Source organism: Aythya fuligula, chromosome 2 (genome assembly GCF_009819795.1).
Source record: "Aythya fuligula isolate bAytFul2 chromosome 2, bAytFul2.pri, whole genome shotgun sequence".
Taxonomy (NCBI): domain Eukaryota; kingdom Metazoa; phylum Chordata; class Aves; order Anseriformes; family Anatidae; genus Aythya; species Aythya fuligula.
In genome coordinates, this window is record NC_045560.1 from 8,377,717 (window position 1) to 8,401,556 (window position 23,840).

Below are 23,840 nucleotides of genomic sequence, written 5' to 3' on the forward strand. Positions count from 1 at the left end.
TTTTCATTACAGTGATACAAAAGAAATAGATATGGTTTTTCAGAGAGTCTAATTCCAGGTTGGTTACTATGGAGTGCCTATTAAGAATAAATGGTGGTAATACTTTGCTAGAATATGGGGCTGGGGAGAATATATATGGCCAACCTGTCTCCACAAACTGAAAATAAATAAATGGAAGACCATTACCTAATTGCCCACAAAATATGCCTCAAAGAGAGGTATCTGCTTGTGCTCTAAATCACAAATATGTAGGAGAATCAAGAAAAAATGTAATTTCACCTAAACATATGTCTGAAAGATGAGAAGTTGGACAAAACATTACCAAGAAGTTAGTGTTCAGCTACAGGACTGGTTTTTTTCATCCTTTTTGGAGGGTCAGTTCAAACTACTATGGGAAATGAAGGATTTCTTCTCAATTGAACAGAATGGTTCATATGTTTTCAGGTTGTACAGACTCAACAAAACTGATAGCGTCATGAGGAATTTTGATGAAGGCAAATGATGACTCACATTTAGTCTTTGATGTTAACTTTCATCAAAAATACAGAAAATTCTCCAAGCAGGTACAGTGACCTGCTTTGATTCTCCACAGAATACCATAACAAAGTATGGCAATGCAATATTTTTAGTCGGACAATTATCCTTGTCTCTAAAGGAAAATTTATATGGATGACATCTATTACCCTGGAAAAACAACACAGTATTTTCTCGTTGATGAAAGACTGATAGAAAAATCAGTGTGACAGTGTAGCTCTGACTGTGGGTTATCCTTTACTGAGCATAGTACGTGCATGTAGTAGAAAGAAATGCAACCTGTAGCTAACCTTTGCTTGTGGTTTTCCCGCTGAACATTTTTTTTTTTGTCCCCTGTTCATGCCATCATTAGAAAATGGGGTACCAAGCACTCATGCTGCTTCCAGCATAGACCTGCAACCCTCCCGCATTCTGCCATCACTTTATTCTCTTTTCCCTCTTAATTTGTCACCTTCAGAACATGGTGAAACATCACAGATATTAAGGAATAATTCTTCCTTTACCTGCATATTTTACTTCACAGCATGAATTACAGTTTTATGGGGTGCCAAAACCAATATAAAAGGTGTAGCATGTAATTATGTCACATGTTTGGGATCATTCAATTGGACTTCCATATGTGTATTTGGGGGGTTGTCTGCTCATAGCACAAGTAGGAAAATGGACTACAAAATCTCTGTACAGAAAACATTTTTCTGTACAAAAAGTGGGAAACTCTTTTAATGGATCTGGCAGTTCCTGTTTCACCAGCCACTTGCACTTTATTTTTGCTATCTTACTGTAGTGCATGAAAAGGAATATATTATAAAGATAATTTGGGTCTGTTAAAGAAACCTGAGGGGATTGACTATTTGGAGATATACTTTATTGTTACAGAATAAAAAAATGGTTCCTTTTACCCAGATAACTACTGAGGGCTTTATGATTAATTATATTAAAATACTTTCTTGCTGTTCTCACACATCAGCCAACTACTATACAGGGTTTTTTTGATGACTATTTGGAATGATCATTTTTGTTTGGGGATGCTGGGGTGACTTTTTGGATGTAATATCTGATTACTGAATATGAAGAACACACAAAATAGTAGATATTATGTATTAAGCCATTCAAACTGCTTTATAATGCATCTTACAATTTTAACTTACTCTATGGCTGTTCCTTTTCAAGCTCTACATTTTATGGGATTATTTGTGAGTTTTCTAGGTAATAATTTAATCTAAGTAATAACGCAGCATGAAGGACCAGATGGCTCTATGGAGTCATTCAGAAAATGGACACAAAAGATGTTTTATTCCTGTATTTATCAAGTAAGTAATAATCGGGGAGTCATGGCAGACAGTCCATTTGTGTTTAATCTCAGATCAGCAAACTGTTCAATACACTGAGAGATAAGACACTAAATTAGCTTTTTGATTGAACAGCCTATTGGCTGATGAGAAGATTGAGCTGGGTTGGGGAATTTTCTTCTAAACATCCTAAAATAAAGTTTTTACTGCCTGCATGTGCATTGTTTCCATTGATTCAGCACCTTGTCATACAGACATTAAGGGAAGCCATTTGATGAATGCAGATTACTTCAGTTGCTAGCAGGGTATCAGCCCATGAAGTGTGACAGAAACTGGCACAGAAGATGGAACTGTAAACTAAACTCTCTAAACTCTTCCTTTTTTTTTTTTTTTTTTTTTTTTCTCTGATGGTAGTGCTATAACCTCAGCAGATATCATATCATTTTCATCACAGCCATATGATGGAAACTATTTCCAAATTTCCTTCTAAAAAAATTCCTAATTTCCATACAAAACATTTTCCTAATTCTTTTTCAGTTGCACAGGCAGTGCCAAGCTGAAAATAATGATGAAAATTTTATACTTTTAATAAGGAGTTAATGTGGGTGAAGGTTCTGTTGTGTCCAGGTTGTGCCCCTGTGACAAACCCAGTGAGATGTGGGGAGGTCACAAGGAGCCTGCCTGTCTTTTTGGACTTATGTCAAGTACTGCTGCAGTTGTCTGGAGGCATGAACAAGAGCTATGCATTCTAATTTAAAGTATATGAATAATCACAATGAATAAATGAGTCCGAATCCATTCCATTTTTCAATAACATACACTTTCTGTTTAATAAGCCCTGCTGCACTAGGATCTGTGTCTTTGGAGATCATATAAGGGCTTTCAAGGAGAAATTGCACTACCATCCACACCACATTTTGCTCTGATGGGGAACAGAAATTGCTTTTTCCAATTAATATCTGTAGCTTGTAAGAATCAAAATTGACTTGCTGTTTTGGAATTTGGTGGCAAGGAAGGAGACACTGCTTTACTGCAACACATGCTGCAAGGTTTGCAGTCCTGTTGTCATATGGTCAGGTCCAGGTTTCTTTGTTGATTACATAAAACAAGGTCAGTGGCTTCACAGCAAAGTCTTGTCATACATAGTTAGCCCTGTGTTTTTCTGAATTTGAGAGAGAGAATTGCCTTTACAAGACTTGGGCGAAGAGATAGCTATGTATATTTCTGCTCCTTTGTGACTTCAGCAAAGCCAGGCACAGGTTGCAGCAAATAACATAGATTAAAAGTAAGCAAGATCTGTGCTGTGACCTGGGATAAGAGACCCAGTGGGACAGTGCTTCTGGCACAGTGGTTTTAGTATAATGACTTTTACAACACTCATTGATTACAGCTGGCATGGAAGTTTTTGTGACCTGGTTTTGGTCATACCTAAAACCCTTCAGAACAGTCTTAAATCTGTTCTGACCTATGTTGGCAGGAAGACTTGGCAAGCAAGGTTTTACAGATGAAAACAATGCCAAAAACTGCTACCTTTGAAAGCATCTCTTTTCTGAGAGGAGGTGTGTGCCTCTGATATGCAGCCAAAAATTAGGGTTAAGAACATCAAATCAGTGCAATAAACTCTTACTACACCCCTCGGATAGATAGGAGGAATGCAGAGAGTTAACACTGTTATTTTTGTTGAAGAAAATAAAATCAGAGAGGCTACATGAAATGAATATGAACCTTTAAGAACTGTCCAGTCTCTGACACCTTGGGTGTCAGGAGAATGGTGATCTCTTTTCTACACTTTTCCTTGATGTGCAGTTTTCCTAATGACAGGTAAACAATTGAATTTGACTCAGTTTTTCAGCTGATATATTAAGCAGACATAGCCTTTATCTCAAAAATTTAAAATAATTTCATGTTTTTTTTTTTTTTTTGTGTGTGTGTGTGTTTTTTTTTTTTTTTTTTTTTTTTTTTTTCCATATCTAAGAGGAAATCAGCCATTTCAGTTCTCAGGAAGGCATTAAATGGTGTTTCTTCTGGGTCCCTATCTGAGTAGGGGGGTTGGTCACAGTTTGTTTTCCAAACATGTTTGAAATAGTGAGGATGAGAAGGATTTTTGATCTGCATGGGGTGTTGTGCTAAAGAACTAAAATAATAATATACATCTGATCCTGAAATCTTTTCTCATACAAGTTATAGTTGTTTACGTGAGCAAACCTACTGACTTTAAATCTTTCCTCTTTTTTAAATCTTTAAAAGAGGAAAGATTGCTCCAGTGAATGAACTCTGCAAGCTACAAGCCTTTGAAGTCTACAACCTACAGGCACAGTTAATGTGAGAAAGTTTAGAGTTTGCCCGTAGACCCAAGACAGTATAACAAGTAATGTTCAGAAAGTAAAGAAGTTCTCTAAAACTCCTACAGATCTATTTTTTTTTTCCCCACACACACTCCTAAACTCTCTCTCCAAATAAATAAATAAATTCATAAATAAATAAATATTTACATCAGTCTCCGTTAGTGGCTCTAAGACAGCTCTGAACTCTCCAGTATGACTACAGGGACTCTGTATCTCAAGTGGGAACACCAGCAGATGTATTTCTCAGGCTGTTCCTTTTCCCTCCAACTTTCCACATTTCTACATCTTGTCCTGAAGCCCTTGATGCTTCCCTCTGTTCATACTTATTCTGGGGGCTGATTGGCTGATATGTGCCTCTGCTAAGAGACTATACAATGAATTGTTACCTTGAAGGCCAATCTTTGTGTAGTTCACATTTTTTATATTTACATCATTTTCTATATCTTAGTGCCAGGATACTTGAAGACAAAAGTTGCTCAGTATTTATTAGCATTTATTAGTATTTATTAAATATTAGGAAACCAGTGAGCACAAAACTGTCTTTCCATACTTATAAAACTACTTCGGGCTTAACAAAACTGCTTGTTAAATACATCAGTATTTCACTATATGGCCATGTATGGTTTTCCAGCTCTGTAGACAAAAGTAGTCCTCTACTACATTCTCTTTAAAGAATTTTAGCAGTTTAGGAACCTCAACAATGCTTGAATAAAAAGTAAGGCCATGGGCTTCAGCAAGGTCTGCATTTTCAGTATTTTAAGCTTCAAGAGCTCTTTGGAGTTTTGGTGTGATTGGGGGTAGATGAGATAACTAATTTATTTGATGTCATCTGTAACAGGTGAAGCTGAAAAGGATTTGTACTAAAATAAATGCTATCTTGAAAAGAATTTGTTTGTGCTACTAGACCTTCCCTGGCATAATACACCACAGAGATTGACCTTGTCAGGGGAGATTTATGTACCTGTGTGCCTCAAAAGGGGTATGATTTTGGGGTACAACCTGGTGATATCCTTGTAAGAAGATGAATGAATTGCAGAAAGGAGGGATTTCACATCCATATGCCATTCCCTTTCTGCATTTCATAAGGAGAAAACCATTGTTTTCACCTCTATATTCTAGTTGTAGATTTTTATTTTTTTATTTTTTTCCCCCAGGGAGTTTTTTCAGTAATGTAAAGATTTAGTGTTTGGATTCAAACTGTAACAGAGAAGTTTGTTTTGATATCTACAAGATGATGTACCTCATGTTCTCATGTTTCTTTGCCTCTCTACTAAGCCCCAAAAAGATGGGAGCATCTTAGAAACCACTGTGCAGGCTTGCCCACGAGAGTGACTTGCAGGAAGCCATGCTTACTTGTCTTTGATGCTATCAGTGTGCCTGGGATCTGGGATGGTCTCTGCTGAGGCTCGCAGTGCCATGGAGGACATGGTTTCTAAGCATTAAAAAAAAAAAAAAAAAAAAAAAAAAAAAAAGTACCTAGTGGGGGAAAAAATCATTATCAGACAAACTTGATTTGTGAAGCAAGTATTCAAGAAAATTTTTCCTTTTGTTCTCTGGGACAGAATGCTTTTTGAGAGCTACTGGAGGCAAGGAGAATTAAAATTTGAAACAAGTGTCCAAAGGAATGATTTTCATATACCTCTATATATGTATATTGTAACGGGGCATAATTGCAAAAGTGGGTGCCTGTGTATTTATACAGGCATATATTTATACAAATTTGTTCTTATTTAGACTTTCACGCTACTGTCTAGCTTTTTGTGTTGCTCAGCATTTCTTACCTTGGACAACCACAGATCCCTATTAGGGAATGCATTGTCACTAGAGGAAAATTGTCCACTAATTCTTAAATCACTGACCTTGACACCAGTATTATTATTATTTACTACTTAGAAAATGTCATAAAGTCTTCCTACTGAGATGACCTGCCATACAAGCTGACAAGCTCCTCCCCAGGGCCCAAAGACTGCAAATTGATATGAAGATGCAACTTAGCAACTTAACAGGTCAAACAAATGTGAGGTCAGCTTTATGCCTGAAGTCAATCAGGTTTCATTTGCTAGCTGACATGGGTCTTACAACCCACTCTGAGATCACGTAGTGTCACTCCCTTTTTATTTATGCAGGAATAAAGCAGAGAAATATGTGTTATATCCCTGTTGTGTCTAGTTATAATGATGGAGAATGTCTCTAGCTGACCAAGGTGTCCTCATTAATGATTGTTCTATATTTAGCCCGTGTGGACAGCATGTGCCCCCAATTTAATCAAAGACCTGGTAGTCATGGTAACGACACTGAGCATCTGGATGTATACGATTTGGCAAACTGTAATAAAGTGCAAGATGAAAAGCACACACAACAGTGCTAGGTGAATCCATGTATTGTGTTTTTCTTTTTTATTTATTTGTGTGTGTGTGTGTTTTGTTTTGTTTTTTTTCTACTACAGATTTTGAAGTACTTATTACAGCTCCCTAGCTATAAATACTAGATTTTACATATTTATTTATTTATTCAGAGAAAGATCCCTATTAATGCAGGTGACAACTACTAATCTTTTTTTTTTCTGTTTTGTTTAATTTCATTTTGCAGGTATATCAGCATTCATATACGGCATATTATGTCCTCAGCAAAATACCTCATGGGTAAGCAATTATTCAATACTTTAATTTTAAAATTCATTCATTAAGAATTCTGCAAAATAATGTGTATCTTGACAAATGGTTTCCCTGTGACAGCCCTTTGCAATGGTCTGGCAATCAGCTGCAGCAACCACTGTGCTGTGTGTTGTACCAAAGATTACATAGTCTGGAAACAGAAGTACTCAGCTTCCCTGGAGAGCCAGACTATGTGAATTTCATATTCCAGTTTTCAAGTTTTTGGACAGAATGTAGATGTGCTAGTGTCTGGCTGAGAGACAGTTGGCCATTCACCAGAGTGCAGTTGGAGGATCTATCCAAGGGAGTTTAGTTCCTTAAATTTAGTCAGAATTGAGGCATCACCCTTCAGCTTTGGGTCTTTCAGCAGTTTCCCTTGACACAAATGCTTTCTCTAGCATCGCAGATGAAAGCAGATAGAGAAATAGTCTGTTTCCAGGATCCCAATGTTTCTTTGATACACACACTCAAAATTATACTGAAGCTATGAGCCTTTGGGTTTATAATTTATCTTTTCAGAGAGTGTGAGGTAAGTGCAGACAAACAATAATGCCACACAGGCTTTACAAAACATTTTTAAACCTAACGACGGCATATTGCTTTACATAAAGCATATAACATACAAGATTACAAGTCATAATATGTAATAAATCACACAGACTCTTCCTTTAAGCCCCTTATCTCCTTTAAGTGCAAAGTGTTTAAAAACAATGGTAAAAAATAACAATACATTGTGCTGAAATTTAATTTCAGTATTTATTGTGCTTATTCACTAGGTTATCATTTCTATACATTATGGTTAAACAAGTAGCAGAAGTTTGAGATCCTTGCAACAGCTCACAAAACCAGAAAAAAAAAAAAAAAAAAAAATCTACTTGGTTTATGTACAAAGCGATCATAGAATCACCAGAAAATTCAGGTTGGAAAGGACCTCATGATGTCCGAACTCCAGCTAAAAACAGTCTGCTCAGAGCTTTATCCAAGGGTTTTCGAAATCTGCAAGGACATGGACTGCACAGCACTGCTGGGCAGCCTGTCCCACTGCCTGATTGTCATCATGGGGAGAAAGTTTCCCCTTTTGTCCAGGTGATATACTAGGATTTGCCTCAGCACACTTGTTTGCACACGTGCAATAAATAAATAAATAAAAATAAAAGCTGAAATAACTTTATTTGGTTTCCACCAAGCAATCAAGAAAAAAATACTTTTTACAAATAAAGCTGTACTAGGGATACTTATTTTGAAATCTGTGAGTCCTGGAGCTCACAAATTCTGCTTCCATATAGCATATATTTTGTGATCGACCCACAATAAAAAATCATGAGCTCAAGGTTAAATTTTTTCCATGTACAGGTAGAACACGTGTATTAGGAGATTTTTCACCATCATCCATGTCAATGCTCTGGCATCCCAGTGTGAAACATTCCAGAATTCTTCATTCTCTTTCCTTCCCTGTCTCTGTCTGATCTTCATTTTTTCTTACTGGATTTATTTTACTTTTTAAAACTTCATCCTTATGGCCAATTATATCTGAAATTAGCTTGTGGGTTGAAAGGATGTCAAGCAACAGGCTGAACACACAGCATGAGCACATAAGCTTTATATCTGCTCCAAACGTGGCTAAAAGCAAAAGCTTTTGAGAGACAGCACAGTTTTATCCCAGAAAAACAGTACAGGTGAAGACAGAAGTATCATACATAGTGTATATTAGAAATGCTAAAAATTAACAATGCAGGGATCCAGGCAGTTTGCTACTACTGCCTGACCTTTCTTCATCCCTGACAATGAGTTCCTTGTCAACCCAGCCTGAATTTTATCACACACTCAGCTGTGTTTTACCTTTCTCTTCATGTTGTTTGAGTCATGGTACAGTCAGCTGAAGGAAAAAATATGTCAGAGGAGACAAATCCACTATGAGGGGAAGATTTGGAAAATTAAACAGTGCTGGAAGACATACAGCTGTATCAGGCATTGGGGTCCCCACAGGACGATACAGTGTTGGATCAGGCAGCATCTGACAGGAGGAGAGTTGGAAGTGTGGCTGTGTTTGTGTTGTGGAAGGTATGATTTACAAAGCAGTTTAGGCTGTAGATATGTATATAGGCATTGCAATCCACTTTTCAAAGTAATGATTGCTTTTATCTTTCAGGTGATCATAGCACATGCTAGTGTTGGAAGTCATGGCTTATAAGCATTTTCATGGAATGTGGGCATTTATCATTCTTCTGGAACGATAAATTTTAGATATTTTTTAGGGTAGTGCAAGAAAAGAAAGGGCAGGTGTGGTGGTTGATGTTGGATATAACAGGTGATGCAATGCATCAACTGACCTGGTAGTAGAGTCTCTATTGGATGAAGGTAGGAAAATCTCTTCACATATTTCATATTTAATACAGGATTACTGCTCTGATGGATGGGCGTGGATGAAGATCGTTGAGGTCAGGACCCAACGTGTTAATACAGCACAAGGTGCAGTTCTGTTTGGTGCCCCAGCTCCATCATTGACAACAAAATTTGCAATCCACAGGCAACATCATTGCCTTCCATGAGCTGATAAAATGAGGGATAGCTCTGCTAGGGCTAACTATTAAGGAAGCCAAATAATCTAACCTGTGGCATCACTTTTTAAATAAAGTGACATTAATGTCAGCATAAATTGTTTTTTAAAGGGAAATTTCTAATTCTTTCTTAAATGTTCCATAGACTTTCCAGATTCAGGCTGTGCCTAAAGTCAAAAGGGACTTGTACAAGCATTTTGCAGGTTTCATTCAGAGCTTTCCATAAGTGCAATGTGCCAATTTGGGAACACCATCAGCTGATATGTTGACAAATGATATTTTATAAAGGGTACAGGACTGTAACATTTTTCTATGAGAGCTGCTGTGAAGATGAACTCCCTGTGGAAGGAGGAGTAGTGCAATTTGGCACTCTACAGGACAATTGGTATATGTCAATGACATGTATACCAGTGATCTTATTTAAAAATGAAAATTAGGCCGAGGTAAAAGAGAGGGTAAATAAACCTGCAGGGACTCTGCAGAGATTTAATTTCTTCTTCTTTGTAATTTCAGCCTTCTCACAGCTGCCTCTTAGTACATTCAGGCTAGAAGGCCCTACAGCTTTTGCTACGCTTGCTTTCTGTTTTGTTGTTTTTGTTTTTTTGTTTGTTTTGTCTATTTGATTGATTTGTTTGCTTGCTTGTAGCCCGAGATTTTCATTTTTCAGAGGGGAAGCAAGCAAAGATCTGCAGTTCTCATTTTCCTGGGCTGAGCACTTGGGATGTGTAGGGGAGTTGGGTCAGTTCAGCTTTCCTGTACAACGTCCTTTTTTTTCTCCTCCCTATCACCCAAAAACGTGATCCTGGAGCCGGGTGCCATCTAGTGGAACAAACCTCTTTTCTCACTTCTCTTCCCTGACACAAGCAGCTCTCCGTCGACCCCTTCTCTTTTCTCTGAAAGATGCTGCTGTTCAGATACCTGCTGGTAAATGCTTACAGTTGTCTGCATGACAAATATTTTTGCAAAGCTCCTCTCATAACCCCAATGTTGCACTTGCCGCGTTGTAATTGCCAGCTAATTGTAATTTATAGGTATTGTGATTGCATCCCCAGGCTTAGATGTGCAATAGGTAGTTCTCATGTGAGGTGCTGGGAAGAAATGGAACAACAAAACAAAACAACAAAAAATAACCTACAACTATTTCATAATTATTTTTTTTTTACCTAGCTCTGGAAAGCAAACATTTAGCTAATACAATGTAGGCACAAACCAACAATCTGGTTTTTTGTTGTTGTTGTTTGTTTGTTTTTAATTATATTGTGGGTTTTAATAATATTCCTCTAACTAAGTCCAATATGGGTTATTTTAGTCTTTCACATGTTTGGTTGGTTTAGGTAAAAGGCTCAGTTTGCACACAGTTCTCAGTCAGTCCATGGGGAACCTGACTGTTCCCCTCACCCTGCTACAGGGTTTCCCTCACCAGTGTTAACGTCATTTCACAGCAGTGCCTGCTGCTGGGCTACTGGTTTGGTCTAGCACTGCAGGTCCTTAGCAAGAACTAACTTTGGATTGCTATCCCATTGGGTTCCTCTATCCTTAAGTTTTTGCTATGGCCAAAAATAATACTTTTTTTTTTTTTTTCTCTAAACTTTCTATGTTGTGTTTACATTTCTTAAAATAAAGCCCATCATAAAGCATGGATTTTCTCAGACCTCCTAGCACTCATCTCTTTCTGCACAACCCATTTCCCTCTGAGCACAGCAAGTGGCAGAGGTTAGCGCTGCCCCCCTCCAGTGAAGTCTCAGCATGGTGTTAGCATATCCGTCCGGGGCACATCACGGCAGCTTCCAAATCTGCTTATAGGGATCAGAGAGAAGTTAATAGTTATCCCCACTCCTCACTGACTTTGTATACAAGGAGGAGGAAATTGCAAATGCCTACTGCTATGAAGAATTCACAGTTCTTCCCATATTCATATGGTGTAATCAGAAGAACATGGTAAGTAGATAACAGTAGAAATTGTGGGGTTTAGTTCAGTTCTTCCTCCATACAATGCTTTATAAAATATTGCACTACTTCCCCACACTGAACTCCCATTACGTTCAAGAGAAGTTCCATGGGTGGAGTGAATGCAAAATATGCTTTGGAGATCTACTGAAGTGATAATGGGAGGAGAATCTAAGCCCATTCTTCACTGTGAGTAAATTTTCAAAGTGATGGCTGTAGTTCTCTGCAGTGCTCTCACTGATGTTCCTGTCTAATTCATTTATACAGGTATTGGCAGGGAACAGAACTAAAGAAAGCTTAATTAGACTTTGCATACACCTGACCCTATATGACTTTGAAAGACAAACAGGTTTTCCTTGCACATGCTCTCATTTTCATGTTTATAGTAAAAGGCAAAAAAAAAAAAAAAAAAAAAAAAAAAAAAAATCCGTCAGAGAACTGGTTGCACTGCTGACATCTTCCAGACCAACCAAGTTTCTTCTGTTTTGTTCTGGACTATTATGCCCTTTCACTGCAGCATTCAAACATTTTTGTACAGCAAGAATCTTCCCGTACTTCAGTGTCTCCATCTGTGAAGCAAGGAGAGAAATATTGCTTACCCCACAGAGGCAATATGTGATAATTACTGTGGAGAGTGCTGCACGATTTCACTCTTTCACTTTTATAAACTAGAGCCCACATTTTATTTTAGGAGGAAAAAGCACTGTAATTAATAGAGTCTGTTTTCAGCTAATTAAATTTTACTTATAGGAGCTGAGTATTTTCCCCTAACAATGACATAGGGGTTGAAATAAGCCCATATAAGAGGTATGTAAAAACAAATAGTGATGTGAAATTTGTCACCCAAAAAAATAAAAATGTATTGTGCAGTTTCTAAATAATTGACTACTGTGGCATATTCTCCCTCATCCTTCTTTCCCAGTTATCAGTTCATCATTTGTATCATCTTTCTAAGGTGTGTTATGTAGTTAATTCAGGAACCTCTGCTTTGTAATGTCATGGCTCTTGTGCCAGACTCAGTGCCAGTATGCTCTTGTGAGGACACTCATGGTCAGATATGCTTACTCAGTTGTATTTGACTGCAGAACACTGGCCCTTGGAATACACTTAAATTTGGTAGCTAGATTGTGGAGCCTAACCTTAAATCTTCCAAAATGAATTGGAATCTTTAAGTCGAGTTTACTGGAATTTGTCTTAATCTCTCTTGGAACTGTTGGGCTTCTTGCTTTTATAATCATCTGAATTAAACACTCTAAATCACAGTGCTTGAAGAGCAGTTAAATCACACGTGTGTTTATTGCTTGGGAATACATTTTGTACCTCTTTAATAAGAAAGCTCCAGCATTTATTAAGCAAGGCACTCATTTGAGCATCACTCACTTCCAAGTGGTGGCAGGCTGAAAGCAGCTTAGCCTTGGAAGGCAGTTCCAGGCAGGACTCTCAGCTGTGCTGGTGGGAGGAAAGCCACTTCAGTAGCTCAACACCATATCATTTCCACCAGGGATCTGCCATTTGTTCGCCCATGTTGGTCACTGCATAGCATTTGTAATGTGAAATGTTCCTCTTCTGTGTAGGCAAAGCACTTCTTTACCACACACTTCTCTTTTCCAGAGTTAGTTGTGATGTGGGTGGACACCTTAGAAACCATATATAGCAATAATAATAAAGAATGGGCCCCTGATGGGAGGATTGGATATTAAGAATTAAAGTAATGACTGCTGAGACTGAAAAAAAAAAAAAAAAAAAAAAAAAAAAACCTTAGGTAATTAATAGTTAGATGCAGATGTTAGCGGCTTAGCAAAGAAAAGCCCAGCAACCAACTTTCTGATGTTACTGAAAAGGTCAACAGCTTATGGCTCATCAGAAAACTGGGGAGGAAAAAAAAATAAAAATGATTTGAAGCAAAGTCTCCCATAACATTTATATGAGGCAGCATGCCCTGAAAATGGAGGTAGGATTCCTATTAAATTCCATTCTTGAATAAAATGTACAAGGTCGCTGAATACATGCACAGCTGGACCATAGAGCAGCCTTCCAGTACCTAAAGGGGGGCTGTACAGGAAAGCTGGGGAGGGATTCTTTGTCAGGGGGTGCAGTGATAGAACAAGGAGGAATGGCTTTAAACTAAAAAAGGGGAGATTTAGATTGGAAATTAGGAAGAAATTCTTTACTGAGGGTGGTGAGGCCCAGTCCCAGGCTGCCCAAAGGAGCTGTGGCTTCCCCATCCCTGGCAGTGCCCAAGGCCAGGCTGGATGGGGCTGGGGGAAGCCTGGGCTGGTGGGAGGGGGCCCTGCCCATGGCAGGAGGGTGGAACTGGATCATCTTTAGGGTCTCTTCCGACCCAAACCATTCTGTAATTTTGTGATTGCTTAAAAGCGATAATATTGCTGTTGATAAGAAATGGAGATAATGGCTCTAGTAAGTGTTTGTCTTGTTTATTTTATCAGATGAGAACATGATCTATGTGGGTAGAGACTCTTTAAAATACTGTGTTTCAATATTTCTGAAAACATCCACACAACTCTCCAAGATGATTTTTATCCCATTGACGTGTTAGAAAATAAGGTTTGTTCAAAGATTCATAGTTTGCAAAACTATATGGAGAATACTGAGTTGTTCTAGTTTTCTCTGAACCCCAGTAACATGAACTGTTAATTAGAATAGAGCACAAGCCCAATATTCAATCTCTTGACCCAATTAAAGGTGTGATCAAATGTCCATTGAGGTCACACTGTAACGAAGCACTTCTGCTGGTCCAGTAGTGGGGAGATCACAGCTGCATCTTATTTTATGTACTAATAATCCCATATTGCTCTCTGCAGGCACCACTTCCTGGTGCTATATTTTCATTAGATTTTCAAAGTCAGACAAGGTCAGCTGGATAGAAAACACTAAGGTTTCATCACAGACGTACTTTCCTGGAAACTGGCAGAGTTGCTCTGAAGAACCATGTGCTTTTATCCTATGTCCATTATTGTTGAGATCTCAACTAGATTGTTGAGATTGCTTACTAGGTTGGTTGTCTTAATTTTTTATTTTTTTCCCTGTCTTTTGGATAACTGGTCTTCCCAGAGCTATTGTGATGGAAAAGCATCTGCTATAATTCTGTCTAACCTTCTTGATAGCATTCAAATATTTGAGTTTTCTCTTTCCCACACCTCTGTTGTAATTAATGAGACTTGAAATCCTGATAAATCCAGTGCCTTATCTCATGCTTTGCCTAGCTCTGAGATCAGAGCTGGCTGAGAAATCTCAACAGAGTCAGAGAAAATTACTTTTAAGTGGTTCTGTTTATCACCTCTCATTTTCTCTTTAGGGGACAAAATAATACTCCAAGGCAAAAAGTGTTTTATTGTTGTGCTTTGTTTTGTTTTATGAAGCAAAAATCCCCTCTATAAGTTATGATTTAGAGGGGTCACATAAAAAACACGATAATCTCATCCTTTTAAAAATACTGTTACCAGTATCTAAAGACCATTTCTACTCTTTGCTTACTCAGGGAGACCTAGGGATTTTGATAACAGTTTGCTGTCTTCCAGCCTGGATTACCGTGAGTCCTAGCCATGCATCTGTGTCTGTTACATTTTTTTAATCAGTTTTTGTAGACCTTCACTAGAAAGAAAAGCCTGTGCCTTCACTTTACATAACTCCCAAAGGAAGTTGATGGCTTCTTTTCTGACAAGTGATTGATTTTAAAGTGGTATTAGTATTTTACAAGCTTTTCCAGGTCTAGTATGAAATATCACGTTGATGGATGCTTTACAAACAGAGGCAAACTATAATCAAACAAACTTCTGAGCTCCTATTCTTTGCTAAATCTGACTGAATTTCCAAACTGGGTACAAAGACATTTTAGATCCCATGTGTTGTATTTTTTTTCTTTTATGCTCTAAATAAATGACATTTTATCTTGAACAAAAAGGTTGGTGAGCTCTGTTGTTTTTAAGAACAGCTGAGATGTTTTTAAGAACAGCTAGATGATCGGATGTCTATCTGTAGTTGAAATTAGTAAGTTCAAATTGCTTTTATTACCTCCTCTTACTGGAACACTGAAAAGCACTGTAGAGGAAGTATGTATATGTGTGTGTTTATGCATTAAATATTTAATAGTGGATAAGCGTACCTGAATGGAAAAATTTTCCCTATCTATTTAATCACTTTTATTTGAATTCCGGTTATGTCTTCTGACAGTCTAATTTCTTGTTTAACTTTCTGGAAAGTCTTTGATTCTCATTTGTATTATATTTTATACCACCTCTCTAATATTCTCTATAGGGCTGTGTGTCTCCTGGGAAGCAATTTTCTTAATGACACCTGTCTCTTCTTCTCCTTGGTGAATACTGAAATAAACAAGTCACTTAATTGTTTAAGAATGCTTTTTTGCTCCTTGAGAAATGGCATTCATGCTTCTTGAAAACCTTCCACTCTTTATCTAAACTTATCTATGATTCTTTGTTCACTTATGAACAGTTATGTTTTACTTTCTTTTATTTCTTTTTGCAAAGTTCCTCCATTTCACTTTTTTCCTCATCATTCATCAAAGCTTTTTTATTATGAAGTTTCTAATTCTTTATAAACCTTCCACATTTCTCCTTTCCATGGTGTTTGCTTTTTTTTTTTTTTAACATTTTTTAATATCTTTCCTTCCTTCTTCCCAAAGAAGAAGAAATCTATCTAAGTTTCTGCGTGATTTTATGCTATTAGAAGTAGATGTGAAGACACCAAGTTCTAGTTCTGAGACTGATAAGTAGGATAGGCAGATAGGTTTTACAGCTAACCATAAAAATGTCTTAGTGAGCTGACGTGTTTAGGGCTGTTATCTTTCAAGATATTCAGTGCTCAATTGATGAAAATAGCAGAAGCAGGTATTCCTTTCTTCCTCACTTATTTTTTTTGTTTGTTTGACTGTTTTAATTGTCTTTATTTCTTTGAGTTATTTGCATATAATACTGCAACCTTAAAATGTGTTCTGTATTTTCCAAAATTATGTCCCAATTAAACACGGGTATTCAAAGTTTTTCTCAGGAACTAATTCCGGCTCATATATTTAGCTCTGGTTATTCTTTCAGAAAATAGACATGTGGAAGTGGTCTTTAGTGAAAATTGTTATATTTTTATTAACATCGGCCATAGGTGCAAAGAATTTCATACAAATGTTGTTGTTTTATATTGGAAATTAAGTTAAAAAGTTATTAAAACAGACCCAAAGAAGAACAGTCCATACCACACCCCAGACCTTGACTGTTTTTGAGTTTCAGACTTTTTCAATCTGGTATTGTGATATATTTTTCTTAGAATATTCTTGGGGTAAAAGGAAACTCACTCAATTACAGTGGAATTTATTTATTTATTTATTGTTAAGCTTCACTTGAAGTACTTACTATAGAACAGTTTGTCATGTTTCTTCTCAAAGGGAGATTCAGTGCCATAAAGTCTCCAGGGCAAACTTCTATTCTTTAGAATAACAAAAATTGTCTGAAGGAACAAATAAATTGGAAAAAAAAAAAAAATTATGCAATCTCTTTAAAACTAGTCCCTCATTAACAACAGTATTTTTTAAAAATTTAAAACAGGCAACCTAATAGGATTGATTAGATTGTTTTATCCTATGTAGACATTTACTATTACAATAATTACAATTAAAATTTATTTGGTAGATGGTTTGCAAGTTGCACCCAGGAATGTTCCTTACTCAAAAATTTTGAAGGGAGATTTTTTGAGTAATGAGTACTCATGTAAAGAAATGAGTAAATTTCTCTATTTACTGGTTCAATAACCTTTTGTGAACTTTGTGCTGAAATCATCTCTGTGTCTGGAACAGTTTAACTGTCACTGCTCCAGACAATATTGTCTTAACGTGGATGAATTTATACAGCACATGCTGTCTTCTGTTTGGCTTTACAGCACATGCTGTCTTCTGTTTGGCTTAAAACAACATACTTTTTTTTTTTTTTTTTTTTTTTTTTTCCCCAGGCTTTAAAATCAATCATTTTAAGAGATGAAATAAATATCATCAACCCTTTAATAACCCCCTGCCTTGCCATTTCTTTGGCTGGAAATAAAGGTTATAGTCCCTTTCCATAAGGAAACAGTAAAAGTGTTGTAACAGCGCAGTGAAGTTAGTTCTTCATGCAAACCCATAATAGGAGATATACAGGCTGCCTTCAGAACAACCCATTTCCAAGTCAGCACCCTGCACAAATGAGCACACAGGGGAAGGCTCAGATCCAAACAAGGCCTGATGATGAGGGTCTGTGAGGAACACTGGCTCTTTGGAGAGGCTGAGATGACCTATAATGTTGATTGATTCAAGAAAAAATACAAAAGAATTTTAAGCAGGATACTTTGAAGGAAAAAGCAAGAGTGGAGCTATGAGAGGTGATAGCTTCTCAGCAATAACACAGCTCCCAGAAGAAGCTGGTTGATGAGACCAGCATGAGGTCACATGTAACATGCAGTGCTTGGACAATGGGCGAGTGCTCCTGAGTTGTTTTTGTTTGTTTGTTTGTTCGTTTTCCAAAAGTCCCTTGTGGCATTTTTACTGAGGAGAACTGCATGTCCAGAATAGTGTGAAGAAATCTGAGGTGTGTTGGATAACAGCTCTCCAAATGTGTGGTTCAGTTTGTGGGCTGCAAAGAGCTTTCCTGGGAAGAGCAGTAGAGGGTTGTTCCCATTCCACACTGGAGAGGCGGTGTAGGCACATACTCCTCCTCCCACTATGAAAGACACACTCAGTTTGTGTGGTGGTTTTACCCTGCTGGGCAGCTGAACTCCACTACAACCACTCTCTCATTCCCCATCCTCAAAGGGAAATGGGGAGAGAAGAAAGTATGCTGGAAAGAAGAAGAAAAAAGGTTCACAGGTTGAAATATCCTTGAGATAAAGATAATTTCATTAAAGAAACAAAACAAAACAAACAGACAAAAAAAAAAATCTGCATGGAAGTACACAAGGAAGAAAAGCAATTATTTATTCTCTGCTTTCTCTACTTCCCATCAATGAGTGATGTTTGGCCATGTCCTTGGAAGCCAGGTTTCAACAGCTGCTGCAGGAAAAGCTAAATCCATCCCAGCCAGATCCAGAACAGTCTGTAACTGAGGCTGCCAGGGAGGCAATCCATGTTTATTCTAGCACAGACCATGCACCCAACATTGTCCAAGTAAGTGTCTAGGAATCTGCTCTTTCATGGTAGAGTCTACACGTGAACTTCACTTTCATGCCAGCTTCAGGCATCCTGTCAGTCCAGTCTCACCTGGCCACTGCTAACACAGCCTGCGTGCTGATCCTTGCAGCTTCTCTGAAGGCTGCTATATCATGCTGGTCAAGGAGGGTTGCCTTCTCAGATCCCTTGCAGGTGATGCCAAAGTTCTCCACAGGTGATGGAGTGAATGGTTCTACTCCCAGGAAAAGGATTCTCTTCAGTCTATAAGAGATGAGGATCATGTCCATCTCTCAGGAGCATGTTGGGGGGAAAACTCAGATCTTAGATTTCTTTTATATCCCATGGTGAAAAATAATAATTCAGAGCATGAGGATGGCTGCCTGGTTAACACCTCCCTCCAGTGGTCCACATCATGCTCTGAACATGCTTGCTGTGACACATTGAATTTAGAGACAGTTTATGGTAACTTGGTTTGTAAATCAGGCACCTTCAGACAATATGCAATTCCATCAGTCAGCCAGCCCTCCTATCTGCATATTTATCAAAATGTTTTGAGGCAAACAAACAAGATTATACTACAAGAAAAATTTCCCAGACATTCTGAACAACATAAGAACTAATTCAGTAGATGCAATGATATTTTTCCTCAGTGAAAGGGAAGATGACTTTGCTTTTATATATGTGTGTGTGTGTGTGTTTGTGTATTTGTTTATTTTCAGCAGCAAAGCTCTTTGCTGGTAGCCTGAATTCAGGGCTTTTACCTTCTTCCTTGTCTTTTACCTTTTCAGCTAGCAAAGCTGTTTGGTGCAGCTTTTCTCATTGCATTAGAGTTGTCCTCTTCTAAAAGATGATGCAGTGAGCAGAACTGACAGGACTTGTCTGGGCTCTGGCCTGAATTATTGAATGTAATTGGTACGTCTGTCCCTTAGCTCCGTCTGGTTTATCTGAAGCATTACAAGTTTGAATTCTTACAATTTGTCTAATCTGTTTACTTGGTGATGGTATTTCCTCCCTCTATTTGTAGCATCTTGTTTCTCTTCTTACTATGGGTAAAAACAAACCAACCAACCAACTGACAACAACTAGATAATTAATTTGTCAAATAGTAAAGTACTTTTTTTCTACCATAAGAGGATTTGATTTGATTCACTAGCTTTCTTTTTTTTTCCTGCACTCAGAGTTTACTCTCTGTTGAGATAATCAAGAGAGCTAACCAAAGAGATTGAGTCTTAACAAGGAGAGCTAACTTGAAACTTAAGCGGCTAATGAATCCAAGCTCGAAAAGATACAGAATATGATCTGCTATTAGTAGGAGTTCAGCATGACTGTTACCTGTTCTCTTATCCGTATCTTACAAAAGTGACTCTAGGCTTCCAGCAAAGACCATTAATCATGAGAATAAAAGATGTAGCTATATTCCACCAGCAGCAGTCCAGGATGACATATTGCTGGTAGAGTCATGATGTTGGGGCATCCTGCAATACAATTCTACTTGAAGGGTCAATACCTCAGCAAACTACTCGTGCCCCTCCACATCTGCCTCAGACCTGTTGTTGTGAGTACTTTATCATTCAGTCAGCTCCACAGACCTCTTCCCAGAAACAGTAGGGGTTTATGATTTATAACTACTGACCCTCACCCTCTAGCAGGGGTGTGGAAGTTGCCATTCAAACCACAAAAGTTATGGAAGGGGAACTGTAGGCATTGGAATCCTGCCTTAGCACACCTCGTTTAAGGTCTGCCCTGATGGCATGTAGCTTTGAACAAAGGTTTTCAGGAAAAACACCTTTTTCACATTTGAAAGACCACACAAAATATATTTTTAAACACTTCTCTTGCTGCTCCCTTTGGATGTGTTGTGACAGCCATGGTGCAGTGGGATGATTCAGCCACAGGAAATCTGTCCCAAATGGGCAGAGCTGGAGAGTAGCCATGGTATAGCACAACTCAAAGACCAAGCAACAGAGGGCATTCAGTTAACATCTAGTTATTGCATTGAGTTTTGTTCTGTTTGGAAAATATTATCTGGAAAACATCACCTTTAACAAAGTAATGAACATTGTAGAGATGCCTTTTGCTTAAGGGCTAGGCAGATATTGTCTCATTTCTCTGGTTTTGGATGGTGTTGGCCTCAAATTGCCTTGTTATTCCTTTCTATAGGCTAGTGATGATAATGCCCTTACTTTTTAAAGCTGTTTGAGATCTTCTAGTGAGACATACTGTATACAGGCCTTTTTAGTGCTCTTTTTCATAGAATATTACTATATACAGAGTTGTAGCAATATGACTTCAGAATATGAAATGTAATTATTTGTGCTGAGTATAAATACCATCAAGGCAATGGAGGGGTTTTACTTTCTGTGCTGTGATAAAATGATATTAAGCTACTCTGACATTTACCAAAAAAAAAAAAAAAATCCTTTTTCTATATTGCATTTCCTGTGTCTCACTGATGTTCTGCTACAGAAATGAAGGTAATGGATGAAAGAACAAGAAAAGCATTTTGATTTTATTTTCTAAAAGATTGAGATATTTGGTATTAATAGGAGCTTTTGCCTTCAAAGCCAAACTGTGTATCAGTTCTTATACAGCTGTTAAGCATTCCTGCCATCATGTTCAAAGGAAAGTTATTAGGCAGAAAAGCCATGAGACAAAGAAGACTTTATATTTTTCTTGTGGCAATATGTTTGAAATATATAATTATTATTTATCTTTTGTGGATATCATCAGTGTTGATAAATACAATTGCTTTGTTTGCCATCCCTTGACTAATTTGTAAGGCTTAGGCAAGTTGGTGGTGGAACTAATGTGTTTAACTTCATATTAATAAGAAACAGAATTTGGCAGTTAAAAGCTTGATCTTACCAATGCTTGCTAGAAGTATAGTGCTTACCATACAGTAAAATGTCTGCTAAAATCTGGCACCAAATATTAGGTGATTCTTGCTGAAGAATGTCATGTAGAATCACGGTGGTGCCAAAACAGGGTGTGCACCAGCTTAAATGAGGACATTCCTGAAGGTGAAATTTTATTTTTCTCTTTTTGCAGGGATCCCCAGAATTTGTATCCCCCTGAGGTCAGCAATGCAAAGCTTCAGTATGCTGGTTGGGGTCCAAAAGGGCAACAGCTGGTAAGAGAAAGAACAAACATGTAAATGAATTTAGAGAATATTCTGCTAACTAGATTCTTGAAACCTGTGTGTTAGCAACTAACATCTATTGGGAGTTGTTTTATCATGTAAATTATTTATAAAATTGCTAAATATATACATTTACTGCAAAGTAATTGTGGCTAAAAATGCAGGCAAAAGATTTTATGAAAGCTCTTTGAGAGGATGCACCTGCTTCTCCCAGTATTGGACACAGGACAGATTTATAATAGACAGTATGATTTAGTTAGTATATTATTGCTTCACAAGGGTGTCTCCAGATGTGCAAACTTGGCACTAGAAATATTTTAAATCTAGAACAGACTTGCTTTGAATTTGCCCTGTAGTTGTCTGCAAAATGGACAAAAGTAGAAATGTATTATAGAAAGTTTTCAAAGCATACTTTAAGAAACAACCAACCAACCAACCAAACAAAAACAGCTTGTTCGAGATTCATTGTGTTTCAATGGAGCCTTTCATGCTGCAATGGTTTTGAAAGGTCCCATTATGTCTCCTGGATGCTGCCATCTTGGATTTGCCCATTATTTACAGCACAGATTTCCTGGCTGTGTCCCCTGGCTTCATTTCCTGATGCAAACCCAATGTAAAGATATAACATATGCCAAACAATCTCTATTGTAACAAGAAAATTAAACATGTCAACTTCTTTTTATTGATATGGAATTTTAATACCAAAAAAAAAAAAAAAAAAAGAGATTTAATAGTAGCCAAGGAAATCTAGCATCTCTCTCTCCTGTCCCTACTGCTTTCTTCAGGGTTTTCTTGTTTTGTGTTCTTAACTAAATTGTTTTCAAAGTTTGTTATTTAAGAAACTGCAATAGTCATTGCAAGTCTACAAATCAGGTTAGAAGGAAAGTAACGGCTACAAGAAGGTCTCTCCTCTGCTCCATCAGGAAAATCAGGCTTCAGAAATTCATTGACCTCAAATCTGGTAGGAGTGGAGATGCAGCAGCCTTTGCCTCTATGCAAAATGACTTCAGAGAAGCTCATTTTTCCTCATTTCACCCACATATGTGCCCTGGTTCTGTCCTCTAACATGTTCCATTGCAAATTCCTTAGTCTGCTGCCCAACAGATCCCTGCTGAGCAGTTTGTTCCAAATCACAAGAGATTGAGGTCTGATGCTGACCAAACTCTCTTATATTCGTGAAGACCAATGAGTTCACGTCTTTAAGCTTCTGGTTAGCTGATAATGTACAATCAGCTGAAAACACAGCTAGAGACTGCCTCTAGGATATGGCAAAGAAAGCAAAAAGAGAGCAGCATATTTTCTTTGCTGTTTGCTAGTGTTTTCTGTTATAAGTCTAACAAACTGAGCTTCACAATATATAACGAAAGGTACATCTGTTAATGGAAAGATAATACTGAGTTGCATTAGCAATTTTCTTCTGTTCACAAGGGCATCTCTTTATCATATTTTTTGCTGTGGACTTATGTGCTTCAGCACCCTGAGACTCTGCATGTTATTGACTTGCATTTATGTTAGTTCTACCAAGCTGAATGGATGTATTTAATATCCATCTTAGAGAGAAGATTAACTTCTTTCACACCAAAGATAAGACAACCAATCTACTTCCTCTATTGCCTTCTTTCCCAAAGTAACATAACTATGCAGAAAGAAAACATATTCATATCAAAATAGACAAATTATGTATACAAAAAAGCAATACATACAGCTCAGGAGAAGAAAAGGCTTTCTAACTCCCAGCTTGATCTTTTAATACTGAAATAATTGATACCACTTTCCACTGATTTTATTAAAGTTGAAGTAAAATCTTAATTCCCTAAGACATCAAGTTTGGTACACGTTCTTTCTATGGGATGCATGGAAGATTTTTTAAAGTAATTTCAAATATTCCTATTACAATTGAATTCTATATGTATTTTGGAATCGTCTTGCAACAGTGGATTTGTTCTGGATTTATTTTTTTTTTTGGCTTCTAAGTATGTAAATCTGTTGGCCTGTAATTCAGTCATGTATTTATTCATAGCTAATGATCAGAAGAGAATTGCCAAAGAGAGAGAAGCTTTTCTGAAAAAAAAAAAATATATATATATATATATAATAAAAAAATCTTCAAGCATTATAAATGAGGTAGAGAATACACCATGCTCAGTCTTCTGTATTTCAAGACTAACTGAGTTACTCAGAATATAATTCCCAGTGAAGTCATTGTCTCCTT

At 37.4% G+C, this 23,840-nt stretch overlaps 1 protein-coding gene across 7 annotated transcripts in view; it reads left to right on the forward strand.

Annotated features, from left to right (window-relative positions):
- DPP6 (dipeptidyl peptidase like 6) overlaps positions 1 to 23,840 on the forward strand; it is a 551,222-nt gene that overhangs the window by 427,559 nt on the left and 99,823 nt on the right. For all 7 annotated transcript variants that reach the window (XM_032181652.1, XM_032181655.1, XM_032181650.1 and 4 more), the window contains exons 6-7: positions 6,758 to 6,810; positions 21,538 to 21,619. In XM_032181652.1, the coding sequence (XP_032037543.1) occupies positions 6,758 to 6,810; positions 21,538 to 21,619 (135 nt within the window). The remainder of the gene's footprint in view (positions 1 to 6,757; positions 6,811 to 21,537; positions 21,620 to 23,840) is intronic.